At 41.6% G+C, this 19254-nt stretch overlaps 1 protein-coding gene across 5 annotated transcripts in view; it reads right to left on the bottom strand.

The window, feature by feature from the left end:
* Nucleotides 1-895: 895 nt before the first annotated feature.
* CNTFR (ciliary neurotrophic factor receptor) overlaps nt 896-19254 on the bottom strand; it is a 440906-nt gene continuing 422547 nt past the window's right edge. For 4 of the 5 annotated variants that reach the window (XM_075842662.1, XM_075842668.1, XM_075842675.1 and 1 more), the window contains 2 exons: nt 10622-10802; nt 5401-5561 (listed from right to left, as the gene is read on the bottom strand). In XM_075842662.1, the coding sequence (XP_075698777.1) occupies nt 5401-5561; nt 10622-10802 (342 nt within the window). Of the gene's footprint in view, nt 4717-5400; nt 5562-10621; nt 10803-19254 lie in introns of those variants that run through there. The other variant, XM_075842688.1, reaches the window with a different exon arrangement.

Below are 19254 nucleotides of genomic sequence, written 5' to 3'. Positions count from 1 at the left end.
TCTGTTACTACTGTAGGACTGGTGGCTCTCAGGAGCATGTGCACTGGGAGACCATGGATAAACCATGCGGTGCCCTGCATGCTACGAGTCAATGTGACCCCTGGGGGTGGGGCGGTGCTGCTGTGTCAGATAATCAAACAACAAACCTGTGCGCCATTTGTAATGACTCGTAATCTGCTGCTGCTGCGATGGGCCAAATAGCCCCCAAAGATGATAATCCCTAGCGGTGATGACGGGTCACACAATGTTACAGAAGATGTTTAGTCGGGATTTTGCTCCCTCCAGCTTAGATGCATGGTCAGTTGGGGTCGGAAGGAGTCAAAAATCCACCTTCTGCCTCATCAGAGGCTCAGAGTGCTGATCTGTACCTCCCCCATGATTTACACTGCAGCTGTGCTCCATTAAAGCACAATTATGCATAGAAACTCCAGATTAGCGGCATGGTCTACTAAAGTCTGGTCAAAACGAAATGCATTTTATCACGAATTACTGCGGTTTTGCAATAGGGTTTTTGGATACGTGGCTTGTACACGTAAAACAAGAGCTTTTAACCAAAAAACGCATTGCAAAACCGCGGTAACTCACGGTAAAAAAAAATCTTTGCCACATGGTAATTGGTCACGCAGCACATTACTGGTGCAAAACAATGCAGCCTGAATCTGAAATCCTGCTGGCCTATCCTTTCCTCCATGCTTTACACTGCATCTGTGTCCCATTAGGAAAACGCTATGATCATTGGCTCCAGCTCTGCTGCATTGTCTATTGGAGCCTGGGGTAGTCTGAACTCCACCTCCATGTCTCTATTCTCACTGTTCTGTCCTCCCATGCTTTACACTGCAGCTCATATTCAGGCTCAGCCAGGATGAAGAACCACGAGGAGGCCGGAGCGCGCGCGTCATGAAATGATCACATTTAATGAACAACCTCTCAGTTTATATACAGCTATAAAAAATTCAAATACAGCAAGTAACATTTCTGTCATTGATTTTTTTTTTCTTTACATTTTTCTCTTTTTAATACTAGGATGAACGGTATTAAATACTGAACCCGCAAGGGGGAGGAGCTGCTTTACAAAACACAGGTGTCCCCAGGGAGGGAGGGGTTAAAGGTGCGTGATCTCAATACTGCCACATCATGGCCAATGCATCTTCTTATAATAAGGCGCCGCTTATCAGCAACACATGACAGGATAATGCGGTTCAAAGGATTGTCCAAAATGAAACCGTAATTCTGTAAATCTTTTGATGCACTCATGGATATACTCCAGTCACAACCAGAGCTGCAGTTACAATTCTATTGTCACATGATGGTTTTTGTTACAGTTCACAACCAAAGCTGCATTTATAATTCTAAAGAATGCCTTTCGCAGCAATACAGTGATATGTACCCTTAGCTGAGATCCCATAATGCACCACACTCTGGTACAGTGAATTCTGGGAGTTTTATACATTACTGAAAAGTTTATTATTGTAAACACAACATCACCTACGATGCTCTGTACAGACACTGAACCAGCAGAGGGCAATAGCAAACTATGAGATACTGCAGCCTAGGGGCTAGCAAAGACCCATCAGGATCCTGACTGCAGCTGTGGATGTGATTGGAGCATAAGACATGATGTAACTCAATACATTATATGGAGATTTGAGCTGTACAATGATGCCGAGAAGTGAAGTGATCACTTAAATATGATCGTTTTGTGCGGGGGAGGGGAACCTTTACATCAGATTCTTCTACTCATCACATGGTATTACAAATATCCCAGGGATCTGCCTCTTGTCTGTCCATTTCGGGTTTCTTTAGTTGAATTTATGACTCTCTCAGTTGACATGAGGTGCAGATTTATTTTTATAAAGTAACAGAGGGCATAAGCTTCATACCAGCGGTAGTACCATATTTAAAGGGCAACTCCAGTCTCCTCTGGTATTCACAGCATTGGTGCAAGGATCATTCCTGAGTCACATGGTAAAGATAGTTCCATAAAGCAGTTTTATTAAATCCCTTTATTCTCATTCTAAATTTCCCTCCCATCATGCCTTAGGCTGGAGCACAGATTTCACACTCTTTTTGCGATGGGAGGAGCTTTCTCCTGTGCTCAATGTCGCCCTCTGCTGTGTAATGTTTAAATGAGCTGCCAATCATAATATATATTACTATGGCCCATCCTGCACCCGCCGACATGTCCTCGAGACAGCTAAAGTTAATGCATGTACCCAATAGCCCATTGGGGCATCTAAAGTTTTTCCACCATAATAATCCAACAACCAATCAGATTCTGGTATTCAGATAAAACTGCAGTTAATTTTCTATAGGTAACAGGGCCCACATTTCACATATATGCCATGTCAGAGGTTTGTACTAGGGGCTTCATATGTCACAGGATTTTTGTGCCCCCTTTTTGAGTCACGTCGTTTTGGGTTTGTAACATTGACCTTTTCTCAGTTTCTATACACAGACCCTGAAATACGCCAAAATTGAATCATCTCATAGCCTGGACCAGCCACAGGTTCAATTATCCCTGGGGGGGGTGACGAGGACGACCATCCCAGATAGTGTCCAGGACAGATGTCCCCCTCTTTTATAGAGTCCTCGCCCCACATCAGGGGTGGACTGACACTGAAGGAAATAGATGGAGGATCCAGCAGGTTGTAGCTACAAATCCAGACACAGAGCGCGCTGCATACACGTCACATGGATCTTAAAGGGAACGTCTTATGATGTCATTTTAGTGTCATTCATTTAATTTCAGTCTGTAATAATGTTCTGTTTGTTCTATTTTTGAAAAGTAAAAAAAAAAATTTTTTAAACTTCCCTGGGGCGGCCATACTGGAGACACACTTCCTTTCTTTTATGTCCGTATAGACAGTGCAGCACGGTGTGTGCGCTTTACGGCAGCTGCAAGGAAGTCAATTGACACAAAAATGTCATAGATCATCACTTCCTGGAGACTAATATAGAGTACAGCCCCTCCCCCGGAGACCAGGGAGTGACAGGGGAGCTGTGTACAGAGCCTTATCTGTGGGTCTAGTATTACTTTCCTGCCTTATCTAAGCCTCTGAATGTTATTGGAATATAAAACATGATGTAACTCAATAGATTAGATGGAGATCTGAGCTGTACAATGATGCCGAGAAGCGGAGCCATCACTTAAATATGGATCGTTGTGGTCTCTAGAAATACAATAGAGCCGTCATTAACTTCCATACATTCTAATGATAATGATATGACTCTCTTGACCTTGCCCTCTAATAATAATAAGATGATTCTGCTGTCTCTGCCTTCTAATAATAACGAGATGACTCTGCTGACCCTGTCCTAGTCTATACAGCAAAGCTAACAAGTGAGCTGCAGAAAACAGGAAGCCTCAGCCTATTATGTCTACTCTAGTGGCTACTCTAAGAACTCCAATACTTAAAGATTTGTTTTATGTGGATAGTCAATAATATATATATATATATATATATATATATATATATATATATATATAACAAACCTTAGGGGTCTCTGCAGATTAGATACTAGATAAGGGGCTACAAGGCTGCGCTGGATTTCCTTCTATTTCTTTCTGTGACCGGTCCCGAGGGAGGATTTTGGATGACTTGGGTTGATCTGCGTGTGGACTCTTACTGGACTGATACCAGTGAGGGTCCACCACTGTGTGTCATCACCGGAGCCCCTCTCTACTGCACCACAGCTCAGACCACCCCTCACCCACAGTGAATCTTATAAACATTTAGATACAGAACAGTCCCAGAATAATACACATTGTGACGAATCCCCTGTAGAGGCTGACCCCCACAGACCCACGATCATACGTGATCAGGTGAGATTCTGCGCGGTAGTGAGACCAGCGCCACCACCTCGGGTTTTTGTCCCAGGACACCATGAAATTAGGGAGAAAGTCTCAGAAATGTATGAAAAGTTTTCAGATGAAACGGGTCGATTGTTCAGGGTTCATAAGAAAAAGGTTCATTAAATCCAAGACGCTCGGAGCAGCGTCAGTGTCACTTCACCCTCCCCCAGCGGAGCGCTGCACCGGAAACTTGGTGGTATCAAATTAAAGATAAATTTCCTCAGAAGTTTTAATCAAAAATTCAAAAGATTACGATGCACAAATTCCGGTTGTTTGGCAAAAAGAAAACATAAAAAGGCGCCAACGGTAGAATGAACATTATTGAAGTTAGATATCGTCCTGTGGCTCAGAATATCACGGAAGTTCAGCGTTACTTCCGACCTTTATTTTTCCGGAAAGACGTCAGCGTTGGTTGAGCATTGACCCGGGAAGCACAGCATGGTGGGAAAGAAACGTAACAGTTGCGTCTTTGGTATGGCGGTATAGCTGTATGATCCCATGACGATCGTAGCGTCCCATCAACCAGAGTCTCCATTGAGTTTGTGGCTCCTCCCACTTCGATGCTGTGCGGTGTGTGGGTTTGGTTTGCTCTCCTTGTCATCCTTTTGGCGTCCATGTTTTTTATACATCCACATTGTATCATGGTACAGTTACATTGTTTGCGGTTTATACGTTTTTTTTGTTCAGGACCGTGTCGCAGGGCAGAGCTCCATTCTTGATTGGATTTGTCCATTGCTCCAAAGAAAGAAAATATATTTCTCAACCAATGAAGATAACATGAAAATAAGTTGTATCCTCCGTAACGTGTGCAAAATAGAGAAAAAAATATTGAAATACTTTATGTAGGAATGCGGCAAAGGAATCTGTGAAGAGAAGAGAGAAGGTTGGATGAGGTCACGTGCGCTGCATTGTGGTAATTGCATCGTCTATGCTGCGTCACCTTACACTTTATAGGTTCACATGTAGCTGTAATGGGAGTCGCATCAGTATCATCTCTAAAATTGCAGCAAAAACAGTGCATTAAAGGAACACAATACGTACGATGTGATATGCAAAGACTGAGGGGCAGAGCAAGAAATCTTCTCACCATTTTTTAGATCTCTGCTTGCTGTAAGTGAATTGGTACATACTTGTTTACATCCAGAGCCTGAAAACCCAGTCCTGACATAATACTTCCCACAGCTGAGGGTTTGTTACAATGTTTCAGTGTTGATAAGAACTTTTAGCATGGAGTCCAGAACAGGAAGATTTGCACGGTTACTGTGTTTAGCTTACAGATGACCGTACTGGATACATTGTAACAAACTATCAGCTGTGTGAACAGCACTAGGATGAGATTTTTTTTAGCCCCTCAAACAAGAATGTTACCATTCCCTGACAGCAAGCGAGACATTAAAAGTGGTAAGGAATGAAACACAAGTCTTTTAAAAAGTTTGAGAACTTTTTATTGTATAAAATGATTTACATAAGACTGGACCGGCCATTTAATAATAGATCGTCACTGCAATAACACCTGACAGCTATAAATGATATCTTACAATCAGATCTTACCACATAAGCAAAATCCCAACTGGAACCAGTAACAATATGGAGATCCAGGATACTCTGACTGCCGCTGCTCCAACTGTAGGTTCTGGGTCACACGGCTTGGTGGTTGGAGGCGCCACGTAAGTCGTTGTAGTTGTAGTCGTGATTGTCGTTGTGGTTTCTGAAAGGAAGTGATATGTTTAGATTTTTTTCTTTGTGTCACAAATGATACAGGATATCTTATAACACACAACAGCCCAGAGAAATACATTATACTACAGTATTAACGCACAGACCCTGGACCAATCATTGTTCTGACCAATCACTGATCAAATCAATAACAGTTCAGACCGATCACTGATCCAACCGATCACTGATAAGCCCAATCATTAATCAGCCCAATTGCTAATCAGCCCAATTACTAATCAGACCCAATCACTGATCCGACCAATCACTGATCCGACCAATCACTGATCCGACAAAATCACTGATCCGACCAATCACTGATCCGACCAGCCACTGGACAGACCAGCCACTGGTCAGACCAACCACTGATGAGACCAACCACTGATCAGAGCAACCAATGCTGTGACAATCTCTCAGTAATTATTGAGCTGTTGATGAATCCACCAGATGATAATGAGCGTGGACACTGGAGTGCGCCGCTTCCCTCAGCTTCGGTAATGACTTTATAGTCTGGCTGCATTTTAGGTCTTTCATTCCTGCATGTAGTAAATCCAGTAATCCGGACGCCGCCCAAAGCGCACTTTATAAATTTAAAGTTTTCGAAGTTGAACATGGCCATCTGTATCGTAAGCGCTATCGGTCTTCATTTATAAGGAGACCTTACATTCCAGTTCTCGTCAGTCACGTCCACGCAGGGAAATTCATATCGTAAATCCGTTTATTTCCGTCCCTGGGACTGTAACGCACATTCTGCTCTAAATAACAGAATTTTCCCCAATGGCCCGGAGTCAATTACAGAAGAACGCTGATGATAATTATGATCTATGGCTTGTTACAGCTTCCTCCCAGCCCCCTCCACTGCAAGCAGCTTTCCGCGTGAGCGGCGGCGGCGGCCCGGATGGGACATCGTGGATTTTAAATGGAAATTTCTTGTTAAGTGATGTTACGGCGATTAAACCTTATGACGGGGAACAGGCATCGACACGTATGGGTTTAAAGTGGAGCAAATGCTGGCAACATGCGCCTGCCACCAGGTTCTACGATAAGTAACATAACGCCATCATAGACATGGCGCACATTTCCTCAATGTGACTGGTGACACATTCAGCCGTTCGCAGTAAAAATACATGATCACCACTGACTTTACAGGTTACAGCCACAAGATACACATCCAAAATGGCGGGTGAGCTGCGGACAGAAATGCCATAAGAATTGATGGGGAATCCCCACCGAGATCGGATGAATTGGGACGCCGTGTTCTGTTGCTGCGTCTACTGTATTTCATTATGACATGTTCAAGGCTATGGATCGATGACGACTTCCAAGTCAGAATGTGACATAGACCGCCGCCGCCGCCATCTTAGGCCAATGCGTGCGACCGGGACCGCAGTCATCCTCGGCTAAAAGGCCCCTACTTGAGACTGGAGTCATGTAATGGAGTTGTATCACGTGACTTTGTGCGGATTGTGTGGCGGAGCTCTCTTATACACGGAAATGTCATGTGACTAATGGGCGTTAAATCTTCAACGATAATATTTGGTGGACGTTCTGTGCGCAACTTAATGCTAAACTATCAGTCCTAAAATTGGACAATGGCGGCTGCAACACGTTAACCGATCATACGTGACAACTTTCCCGGAATGTCTGGGAGATTCCTGAAAAAAAGGAGAGAGTCCCGAAAGAGGTGGAAAATCTCCCGGGTGCCGCACGTACTCTCCCTCCTCGTTCCTGCCATTCTCTTTACTCCCGTCCGCCGCCACCACAGACAAAGTCCTGACGCCATGAATGGGATTAGGAACGGGGAGAGGTGAATATTTGCACATCTGGTCTGGGGTCTGTATTAGCTTATGGGGTCTGGATTTGTTTACGGGGTCTGGTCTGGGGTCTATATTACTGTCGTGGGTCTATAGAGGTTGATTGGTTGGGAATCAGTATTCATTTAGGGGTCTAGTCTGGGGTCTGTATTGGTTTAGGGGATCTGGTCTGGAGTCTGTATTTGTTTATGGGATCTGATTGGGGGTCTGTATTAGTCTAAGGGTATGGTCGGGGTCTGTATTAGTTTAGTTGGTCTGTATTATTTTAGGGAGGGTCTGTATTAGTTAGGAGGTTTTGTCTTGGGTCTGTATTAGTTTAGGGGTCTGGTCTGGGTTCTGTATTTGTTTATTGGGTCTTGTCTTGGGTCTGTATTAGTTTAGGGGGTCTGGTCTGAGGTTTGTCTTAGGGGTCTGGTCTTGGGTTTGTATTAGTGGGCCTGGTGTGGGGTCTGTATTAGGAGGTCTGATGTGGGGTCTGTATTAGGGGGTCTGGTGTGGGGTCTGTATTAGTTTAGGGGGTCTGATCTGGGGTCTGTATTCGTTTATAGGGCCTGGTCTGGGGTCTCTATTAGTGTAGGGGGTCTGTATTAGTTTATGGTGTTTGGTCTGGGGTCTTTATAAGTTTAGGGGGTCTGTATTCGCTTTTTGCGCTTCTTGACACCGCTATTTTCAGAAACTCCCTGATGTCCCTTTTCAAAAGTTAGCAAATATGTGGAGTATTCAAGAAGTTGTCCTCAAGCCCAAGCCTAAGGTCGTATTTACCCGAGTTATTTTTTTAAACCCTGGTAAAACGGTGCCAATTTGTAAAAACCTAAAATAGATGTTGAGCTGCTCAGCTTTCTTAACCCATTCGCTACTGTGCAACTTTTGGAAAATATGTGACATCCTTAATAATCTCAATAGGGAAGCAAAAATCTAGCGGCGCCTTCCTCTACCCTGAAATCTGAGATTGGAGGTAAAAGTCAATATTAGAGAATGAATTATAATTAGGTCAACTGGGTCCATTATTATTTTATGCATAGGGGCTGCAGTACCTCTAAACAGCCTGTGGGGGCACCAGAGACTATTGTATTCTATGAAGAAATTAGAGATTTTATATTAGTACTGAAAAGGTAACAAGAGTCGGTAAAAGTCTTTTTTTTTTTTTACGTATGTTCATCTTTTCGCTTTATAGGAGAAACATCTAAAGAGGGAAAACATCTGTTATAAGGAATAAAATTGCATTTTCAGAGCAGATTTCAAAGCTCCGGGAAACGATCTATCGTCTTGGGAGGTGCTACCCTGCAATGTCTCAGCCTACACTTGATGCCGTGAGAGGGTTAAGTGGTCTGCACTATGTGAGGGGGTTTCATTATTTGCTCATTAGGCTTTAATTACCCTCTAATACACAGGACATGGAGGTCAGTGATATTTCCCCTCCCCCAGGTAGAGGCTTTAATGATATCCTGGCGAGGGAGGGGGGACTTGTGTTTCAGGCCTGAGCTGCGCAGACATCACTTTGATGTTCAGTATTAATAATTAGAATATAATACATAATGTTTATGAAACCGTCACCAGAGATCTTATACCGAGGCCTCCGGGGGTGGAAGGAGCAGGAGGAGCAGAATTTATTATACACAAATAACTGGGATATGTCCAGGCGACGTTCCCACCGCCGCACACGTCCCATCTGTTCCCTATATGATACATGACATCCAGGGAGTTTATGTCTCTCTACTAAGTGCAGGCATTCTCCAGGGACTGATCAGATACATATGTTCAGTCATGGCCAGGATCCAGCTCATCACACGTGGTCTTCTCCGCAATGCTTGGTCCACATCATCTACAACATCAACAATGGTGTATGCACCAAAATGGCTGCAGTTCCCGAGGGGACCATGAAAAAGATGGGACCAGTTAAATTTCACCCATCCCTATTATTCCATTAGTGTCGAGAACTTGTGCGGAGGATTTACATCTACTAAAGTACCACAAGATCAGCAAACAAGGGATGAGTTGACCATCTCTGTGGAATTGGAAAGGGATATGGGATAAAATAGAAGGGGGCTCTGGAAAAAAAAAAAGAGGGGGGGGGGGTTTAGGAGATAAGGAAAGATGGAAACGAGTCTATGAAAGACAAGGGATTGGGAGAGAGAGAAGGGAATGGGGCAAGGGGAAAGAAGGGAAAGGATCTAGGAGACAATGTCTTATCTATGAGAGAGAAGGGAAGGGGGCATGAGAGTGAAGGGGCAAGGATACTCTAAAAGAGAGAAGAGAATGGGGCACGGGAGGGTTTATACGAAACAATGGCTTATCTATGAGAGAGAAAGGAAGGGGGCATGAAAATGAAGGGGCAAGGGGGCAAGGTAGGGTTTATAGGAGAAAATGGCTTATCTAGGAGAGAGAAGGGAGCATGAGAGTGAAGGGGCAAGGGGACTCTAACAGAGAGAAGAGGACCGGGCAAGGGGACGAGGGAGGGGATCTAGGAGAAAGAATGGCTTATATATGGGGGAGATGGGAAGGGTGAATGAAAGAGAAGGGGGCTAGCGGACTCTAGAAGAGAGAAGGGAATGAGGCAAGAGGACAGGACGGAAGAGATCTAGAAAAGAGAATGGCTTATCTATAGGAGAGAAAGGAAGGGGGAATGGAAGAGAAGGGGAATGGAAGAGAAGGGGAAAGGGAACTCTAGGAAAAAGGAGGCAAATGGGCATGGGGACAATGGCAGTGATCTAGGAGAGAATGGCTTATCTATGGGAGTGAAGAGGGTAAAGGGACTAAAATATAGAAAGGAAGGGGACAATAGAGGGGATCTAGGAGAGATAATGGCTTTTCTATGGGAGAGAAGGAAAAAATGGACTTTAGCAGAGAGAGAAGGAGATGGGACAAGGGGACAGAGGGTAAGGAATCTAGGAGAGAAAAAAAATGGCTATCTATGGGAGAGAGGGGAAGGGCATATGAGAGAGAAGGGGACTCTAGAAGAGAGAAAAGAATGGGGTAAGGGAACAAGGAAGGGGATCAAGGAGAAAGAATGGCTTATCTATGGGAGAGCAAGGAAGGAGACAAGGAGACTCTAGCAGAGACATTTGAAAAGGAGTTTTGATTGATAAGGGAATGGAACTTTAAGACATAATGGAATGGGTTTGAGGCAAAAGTAGAGAAATGAAAGGGTCCAGCTGACAGAGGAGGCTACGAGAGGGAGGAGGACTGCTGAAGATAAAGAGAGAAGGACATCACCTCACAAGTCTCCGTTTAACAAACCCACCTGTTTTCTGCGCCTCTGTTGTGATGTATTTGGGCTCCTCTGTCCAAGGCGTAGCATGAACTGCCACACTCCAGTCACTCCACGTGCCAATCTCGTAGTCTTTGGCTGCCACTTGGATTATGTACTCCTTACCAGCATATGCGTCCGTGATCGTGTGTGACGTCCCGTCCGATAATTCGACCTGTGCAGAGAGAGAACATGAAACTATCACTAACTAAGCTATGGCTGGAAAAACAAGTCATATAATAAAACTCTGCCCCGCAGAGCAGAGGGCAGTATTAGACTTTACGAGTTATATTCTTGTATATAGGGGACAGTATTATAGTAGTTATATTCTTGTACATAGGGGCAGTATTATAGTAGTTATAGTCTTGTACATAGGAGCAGTATTATAGTAGTCATATTCATGTATATAGGAGGCAGTATTATAGTAGTTATATTCTTGTATATAGGGAACAGTATTATAGTAGTTATATTCTTGTATATAGGAGCAGTATTATAGTAGTTATATTCTTGTACATAGGGGCAGTATTATAGTAGTTATATTCTTGTATATAGGAGCAGTATTATAGTAGTTATATTCTTGTATATAGGGAGCAGTATTATAGTAGTTATATTCTTGTATATAGGAGCAGTATTATAGTAGTTATATTCTTGTATATAGGGAGCAGTATTATAGTAGTTATATTCTTGTACATAGGGGGCAGTATTATAGTAGTTATATTCATGTATATAGGAGGCAGTATTATAGTAGTTATATTCTTGTATATAGGAGCAGTATTATAGTAGTTATATTCTTGTATATAGGGGGCAGTATTATAGTAGTTATATTCTTGTATATAGGAGCAGTATTATAGTAGTTATATTCTTGTACATAGGAGCAGTATTATAGTAGTTATATTCTTGTATATAGGGGCAGTATTATAGTAGTTACATTCTTGTATATAGGAGCAGTATTATAGTAGTTATATTCTTGTATATAGGAGCAGTATTATAGTAGATATATTCTTGTATATAGGGGCAGTATTATAGTAGTTATATTCTTGTACATAGGGGCAGTATTATAGTAGTTATATTTTTGTACATAGGGGCAGTATTATAGTAGTTATATTCTTGTATATAGGAGCAGTATTATAGTAGTTATATTCTTGTATATAGGAGCAGTATTATAGTAGTTCTATTCTTGTATATAGGAGCAGTATTATAGTGTATATTGGGGCAGTATTATAGTAGTTATATTCTTGTATATAGGGGGCAGTATTATAGTCGTTATATTCTTGTACATAGGGGCAGTATTATAGTAGTTATATTCTTGTATATAGGAGGCAGTATTATAGTAGTTATATTCTTGTATATAGGAGGCAGTATTATAGTAGTTAGATTCTTGTATACAGGAGCAGTATTATAGTAGTTATATTCTTGTACATAGGGGCAGTATTATAGTAGTTATATTCTTGTATATAGGGGGGCAGCATTATAATAGTTATATTCTTGTATATAGGAGCAGTATTATAGTAGTTATATTCTTGTATATAGGAGCAGTATTATAGTAGTTATATTCTTGTATATAGGAGCAGTATTATAGTAGTTATATTCTTGTATATAGGAGCAGTATTATAGTGTATATTGGGGCAGTATTATAGTAGTTATATTCTTGTATATAGGGGGCAGTATTATAGTCGTTATATTCTTGTACATAGGAGCAGTATTATAGTAGTTATATTCTTGTATATAGGAGGCAGTATTATAGTAGTTATATTCTTGTATATAGGAGGCAGTATTATAGTAGTTATATTCTTGTATACAGGAGCAGTATTATAGTAGTTAAATTCTTGTATATAGGGGCAGTATTATAGTAGTTATATTCGTGTTCATAGGATTAGTATTATAGTAGTTATATTCTTGTACATAGGGGGCAGTATTATAGTAGTTATATTCTTGTGCATAGGGGGCAGTATTATAGCAGTTATATTCTTGTACATAGGAGCAGTATTATAGTAGTTATATTCTTGTACATAGGGGAAATGTTATAGTAGTTATATTCTTGTACATAGGGGGTAGTTTTATAGTAGTTATATTCTTGTACATAGGGGGCAGTATTATAGTAGTTATATTCTTGTATATAGGAGGCAGTATTATAGTAGTTATATTCTTATATATAGGAGGCAGTATTAAAGTAGTTATATTCTTGTATATAGTAGAAGTATTATAGTAGTTATATTCTTGCACATAGAAGCAGTATTATAGCAGTTATATTCTTGTACATAGGGGGCAGTAATATAGTAGTTATATTCTTGTATATAGGAGCAGTATTATAGTAGTTATATTCTTGTATATAGGGGCAGTATTATAGTAGTTATATTCTTGTAAATAAGGGGCAGTATTATAGTAATTATATTCTTGTATATAGGAGCAGTATTATAGTAGTTATATTCTTGTACATAGGGGGCAGTATTATAGTAGTTATATTCTTGTATGTAGGGGGCAGTATTATAGTAGTTATATTCTTGTATATAGGAGGAGTATTATAGTAGTTATATTCTTGTATATAGGAGGCAGTATTATAGCAGTTATATTCTTGTATATAGGATCAGTATTATAGTAGTTATATTCTTGTATGTAGGGGGCAGTATTATAGTAGTTATATTCCTGTATACAGGAGCAGTATTATAGTAGTTATATTCTTGTACTGTATATAGGAGCAGTATTATAGTAGTTATATTCTTGTATATAGGAGCAGTATTATAGTAGTTATAGTCTTGTATATAGGAGCAGTATTATAGTAGTTATATTCTTGTATATAGGATCAGTATTATAGTAGTTATATTATTGTATACAGGAGCAGTATTATAGTAGTTATATTCTTGTATATAGGAGCAGTATTATAGTAGTTATATTCTTGTATATAGGAGCAGTATTATAGTAGTTATATTCTTGTATATAGGAGCAGTACTATAGTAGTTATATTCTTGTACATAGGAGCAGTATTATAGTAGTTATATTCTTGTATATAGGAGCAGTATTAAAGTAGTTATATTCTTGTATATAGGAGCAGTATTATAGTAGTTATATTATTGTATACAGGAGCAGTATTATAGTAGTTATAGTCTTGTATATAGGAGCAGTATTATAGTAGTTATATTCTTGTACATAGGGGCGGTATTATAGTAGTTATATTCTTGTATATAGGGACAGTATTATAGTAGTTATATTCTTGTATATAGGAGCAGTATTATAATAGTTATATTCTTGTATATAAGAGCAGTATTATAGTAGTTATATTCTTGTATATATGGGGCAGTATTCTAGTAGTTATATTCTTGTATATTGGGGCAGAATTATAGTAGTTATATTCTTGTATAGAGAGGCAGTATTATAGTAGTTATATTCTTGTATATAGGAGCAGTATTATAGTAGTTATATTCTTGTATATAGGGACAGTATTATAGTAGTTATATTCTTGTATATAGGGGGCAGTATTATAGTAGTTATATTCTTGTATATAGGAGCAGTATTATAGTAGTTATATTCTTGTATATAGAGACAGTATTATAGTAGTTATATTCTTGTATATAGGAGCAGTATTATAGTAGTTATATTCTTGTATATAGAGACAGTATTATAGTAGTTATATTCTTGTATATAGAGGCAGTATTATAGTAGTTATATTCTTGTATATAGGGGTAGTATTATAGTAGTTATATTCTTGTATATAGGGAGCAGTATTATAGTAGTTATATTCTTGTATATAGGGGGCAGTATTATAGTAGTTATATTCTTGTATATAGGAGCAGTATTATAGTAGTTATATTCTTGTATATAGGGACAGTATTATAGTAGTTATATTCTTGTATATAGGGGCCAGTATTATAGTAGTTATATTCTTGTATATAGAGACAGTATTATAGTAGTTATATTCTTGTATATAGGAGCAGTATTATAGTAGTTATATTCTTGAATATAAGAGCAGTATTATAGTAGTTATATTCTTGTATATATGGGGCAGTATTCTAGTAGTTATATTCTTGTATATAGCGGGCAGTATTATAGTAGTTATATTCTTGTATATAGCGGGCAGTATTATAGTAGTTATATTCTTGTATATAGCGGGCAGTATTATAGTAGTTATATTCTTGTATATAGGGGGCAGTATTATAGTAGTTATATTCTTGTACATAGGGGGCAGTATTATAGTAGTTATATTCTTGTATATTGGGGCAGAATTAGGGCGGGTTCACACATGGCGGAATTTCACTTAAATTCCGCTGCGGACACTCCGCAGCGTTAATCCGCAGCGGAGCCGTTTCTCCATTGACTTTCACTTTAATTTAGCAGTGTTCGTTTACACGATGCGTACAATTCCGCTGCGGAGCATAGGCTGCGGAGCGGAATTTGGTGTCCGCAGCATGCTCTGTCTGTTGCGGAGCAGTGGCGGACTGGTTGCGGACTCATGGCGGAATTTCTCCATTGACTTCAATGGAGAGTCAAAATTCCGCAATGAAGTCCGCAGATCTTATGTGTGCTGCGGAGCGTATTGTTTTTACTACCATGACATTTCTTCATTCTGGCTGGACCTATGTATTTCTAGGTCTACAGCCAGACTGAGGAAGTCAATGGGGCTCCCGTAATGACGGGAGCGTTGCTAGGAGACGTCTGTAAATAGTCACTGTCCAGGGTGCTGAAAGAGTTACGCGATCGGCAGTAACTGTTTCTGCACCCGGGACAGTGACTACCGATCTCAATATACATGTATCTGTAAAAAAAAATATAAGTTCATACTTACCGAGAACTCCCTGCTTCTGTCTCCAGTCCGGCCTCCCAGGATGACGTTTCAGTGTAAGTGACGGCTGCAGCCAATCACAGGCCAAGCACAGGCTGCAACGGTCACATGGACTGGCGCGTCATCCAGGGAGGTCGGGCTGGATGCCGAAGGAGGGACGCGTCACCAAGACAACGGCCGGTAAGTATGAATTTCTTTGACTTTCACTAGGGAAAGTGCTGTCCCTTCTCTCTATCCTGCACTGAATAGGGAGAAGAGAAGCACTTTTCCTGCAGTCCGCAGCGGCCAGTCCGCATCAATTTTCTGCACATTTTGTGCAGATCCGCTGCAGAATCTGCAACGCAGATTCTGTGCGGCATTGATGCGGACAGTTGCGGAGGAATTCCGCCATGTGTGGTCATGCCCTTATAGTAGTTATATTCTTGTATATAGAGGCAGTATTCCTGTACATAGTATTCTAGTAATTATATTTTTGTACATAGGGGCAGTATTATAGTTGTTAGTGCTGGTGTATGCGTTAATACATATGTAACTGTGATCAGAACCGCTTTCTTTTTAGGAGTAAAATAGACTGAACTGTTGGAATTAGGGGAATACATTGATAATTATGATGTAAATTTTGAACATTTTTCTATTCTCTTCTAGGTTGATACATGTGGTACGACATATTTTATTTTATTTTTTTACTCCTCGCTATGTTCTGAATTCCTGGAGGGTGGGGGTGGCAAATTGTCCGCATATGATCAGAAGTTTTTATGTGGAGAGTCTGGGTTGAGGGATGGGGTGACAGAGCTGGCAGGACGGCTGACACAGAACAGACGGAGTGAGGTGATATCCGGCCCAGGTGACTGATACACAATGGCTGTCAGGGGGTCTCCTACATCGCTCTGCTACAATTCAAATCCATAATGACTACATCCAGTCCACAGCCCCAGTCAGCAGGATATCAGGTTTACAGACGGCCATGTCCTCTCTCAGGACACCCCTCTTTGTGGTGAGTGTGATGGAGTTGGGTCATCGGGTGAATGTGAGCAGATATGAGACCCTGCGTTCTCTGCTGTATAGTATATACATTATATCTTCTGCAGTACAGTTCCTTTCACAATGTTATTAATAAAATATAGCACTGACTGTACCCAGAATGCATCACTCACATCAGTCCCTGTCCCTAGTGGAGCTCACAACATCAGTCCCTGTCCCTAGTGGAGCTCACAAAATCAGTCCCTGTCCCTAGTGGAGCTCACAACATCAGTCCCTGTCCCTAGTGGAGCTCACAACATCAGTCCCTGTCCCTAGCGGAGCTCACAACATCAGTCCCTGTCCCTAGTGGAGCTCACAACATCAGTCCCTGTCCCTAGTGGAGCTAACAACATCAGTCCCTGTCCCTAGTGGAGCTCACAACATCAGTCCCTGTCCCTAGTGGAGCTCACAACATCAGTCCCTGTCCCTAGTGGAGCTCACAACATCAGTCCCTGTCCCTAGTGGAGCTCACAACATCAGTCCCTGTCCCTAGTGGAGCTCACAACATCAGTCCCTGTCCCTAGTGGAGCTCACAACATCAGTCCCTGTCCCTAGTGGAGCTCACAACATCAGTCCCTGTCCCTAGTGGAGTTCACAACATCAGTCCCTGTCCCTAGTGGAGCTCACAACATCAGTCCCTGTCCCTAGTGGAGCTCACAACATCAGTCCCTGTCCCTAGTGGAGCTCACAACATCAGTCCCTGTCCCTAGTGGAGCTCACAACATCAGTTCTCTTGATTGTCATGTTGCACACGTTGAATAAAACACAAAATCCATTCAGTATTTTAACCAATGTTCCATAACTGATGCATTCAATTCACTTTATTAATCTTCTTGATCCAAGAATTGGTGCAGGAAAAGTCCAAGAAGAAAAGTGCCAGAGCAAGCGGGGGACACCATGGACTGCTGGAAACCAGGGACACCAACCCACTAGACATCTGGGACTGGGACACTAAACATTATGGAACTGGACACTAATTTACAAGACACTTGTTACAGATCCATTAATCCACTAGACACAATAAGACCAAGGCACTAAATCACTGGACACCAGGGACCGGAACACAAACTGCTAAAAATTCGGAACTAGGCTTAGGGACTGAGACAATAAACACCAGGGACTGGGAGACTAGGAAAGCCACTAGAAACTAGGAATGGGGAGACTAAACCACTAGATACCAGAGACTGTGGGACCCAAATAATTAGACCTAGAAACAGAGACAATACATTGCAAGGGGAAAAAAAATACACCCGGGACTGGGACACTAATTTAATGGGAACCAGGAACTGGAGCACTAATCTAATGAGAACTAGGGACTGGGACACTAATCTAATGAGAACCAGGGACTGGGACACTAATCTAATGAGAACCAGGGACTGGAACACTAATCTAATGAGAACTAGGGACTGGAACACTAATCTAATGAGAACTAGGGACTGGGACACTAATCTAATGAGAACCAGGGACTGGAACACTAATCTAATGAGAACTAGGGACTGGGACACTAATCTAATGAGCACCAGGGACTGGGACACTAATCTAATGAGAACCAGGGACTGGGACACTAATCTAATGAGCACCAGGGACTGGGACACTAATCTAATGAGAACCAGGGACTGGGACACTAATCTAATGAGAACCAGGGACTGGGACACTAATCTAATGAGAACCAGGGACTGGAACACTAATCTAATGAGAACTAGGGACTGGAACACTAATCTAATGAGAACTAGGGACTGGGACACTAATCTAATGAGAACCAGGGACTGGAACACTAATCTAATGAGAACTAGGGACTGGGACACTAATCTAATGAGCACCAGGGACTGGGACACTAATCTAATGAGAACCAGGGACTGGGACACTAATCTAATGAGAACCAGGGACTGGGACACTAATCTAATGAGAACTAGGGACTGGGACACTAATCTAATGAGCACCAGGGACTGGGACACTAATCTAATGAGAACCAGGGACTGGGACACTAATCTAATGAGAACTAGGGACTGGGACACTAATCTAATGAGAACCAGGGACTGGGACACTAATCTAATGAGAACCAGGGACTGGGACACTAATCTAATGAGAACCAGGGACTGGGACACTAATCTAATGAGAACCAGGGACTGGGACACTAATCTAATGAGAACCAGGGACTGGGACACTAATCTAATGAGAACCAGGGACTGGGACACTAATCTAATGAGAACCAGGGACTGGAACACTAATCTAATGAGAACTAGGGACTGGGACACTAATCTAATGAGCACCAGGGACTGGAACACTAATCTAATGAGCACCAAGGACACTAACCTAATGAGCACCAGGGACTGGGACACTAACCTAATGAGCACCAGGGACTGGGACACTGACCCACTAGACAAGATGGACAGGGACATTTATTTACAGAACATCAGAGGCTATGGCTCTAAATTATTAGACACAGGGTACTGGGACATTAAAGCTCTAGAAATTAGAGACTTGGATTAGGGACTAAGACACTAAACCATTAGACCCCAGGGACTGGGACACTAAACCACTTAATATCATAGAAAAAGATCATCAGACCATTACACCCAGGGACAGAGTCACAAAACTACTAGAAACGGAAGACTGGGACACTAAACTAAAGAGCAGCAGAGACTGGAGCAATAAAACACTGGATACTAGGGATTGTGGCTAAACCACTAGATAAGATGGACAGAGGCCCTAACCTACCAAGCAGCAGACATGATGGCACTAAACCACTAGACACCAGGGCCTGCAGCACTAACATCAGGGGAAAAGATCATCGGACAAGTACAGTCCGGGACAGAGTCACCAAACTACTGGA

This window comes from Rhinoderma darwinii, chromosome 1 (assembly GCF_050947455.1).
Source record: "Rhinoderma darwinii isolate aRhiDar2 chromosome 1, aRhiDar2.hap1, whole genome shotgun sequence".
Taxonomy (NCBI): Eukaryota; Metazoa; Chordata; class Amphibia; order Anura; family Rhinodermatidae; genus Rhinoderma; species Rhinoderma darwinii.
Note: the sequence above shows the minus strand (reverse complement) of the source record. Positions and strands in the feature narration are given on the sequence as shown.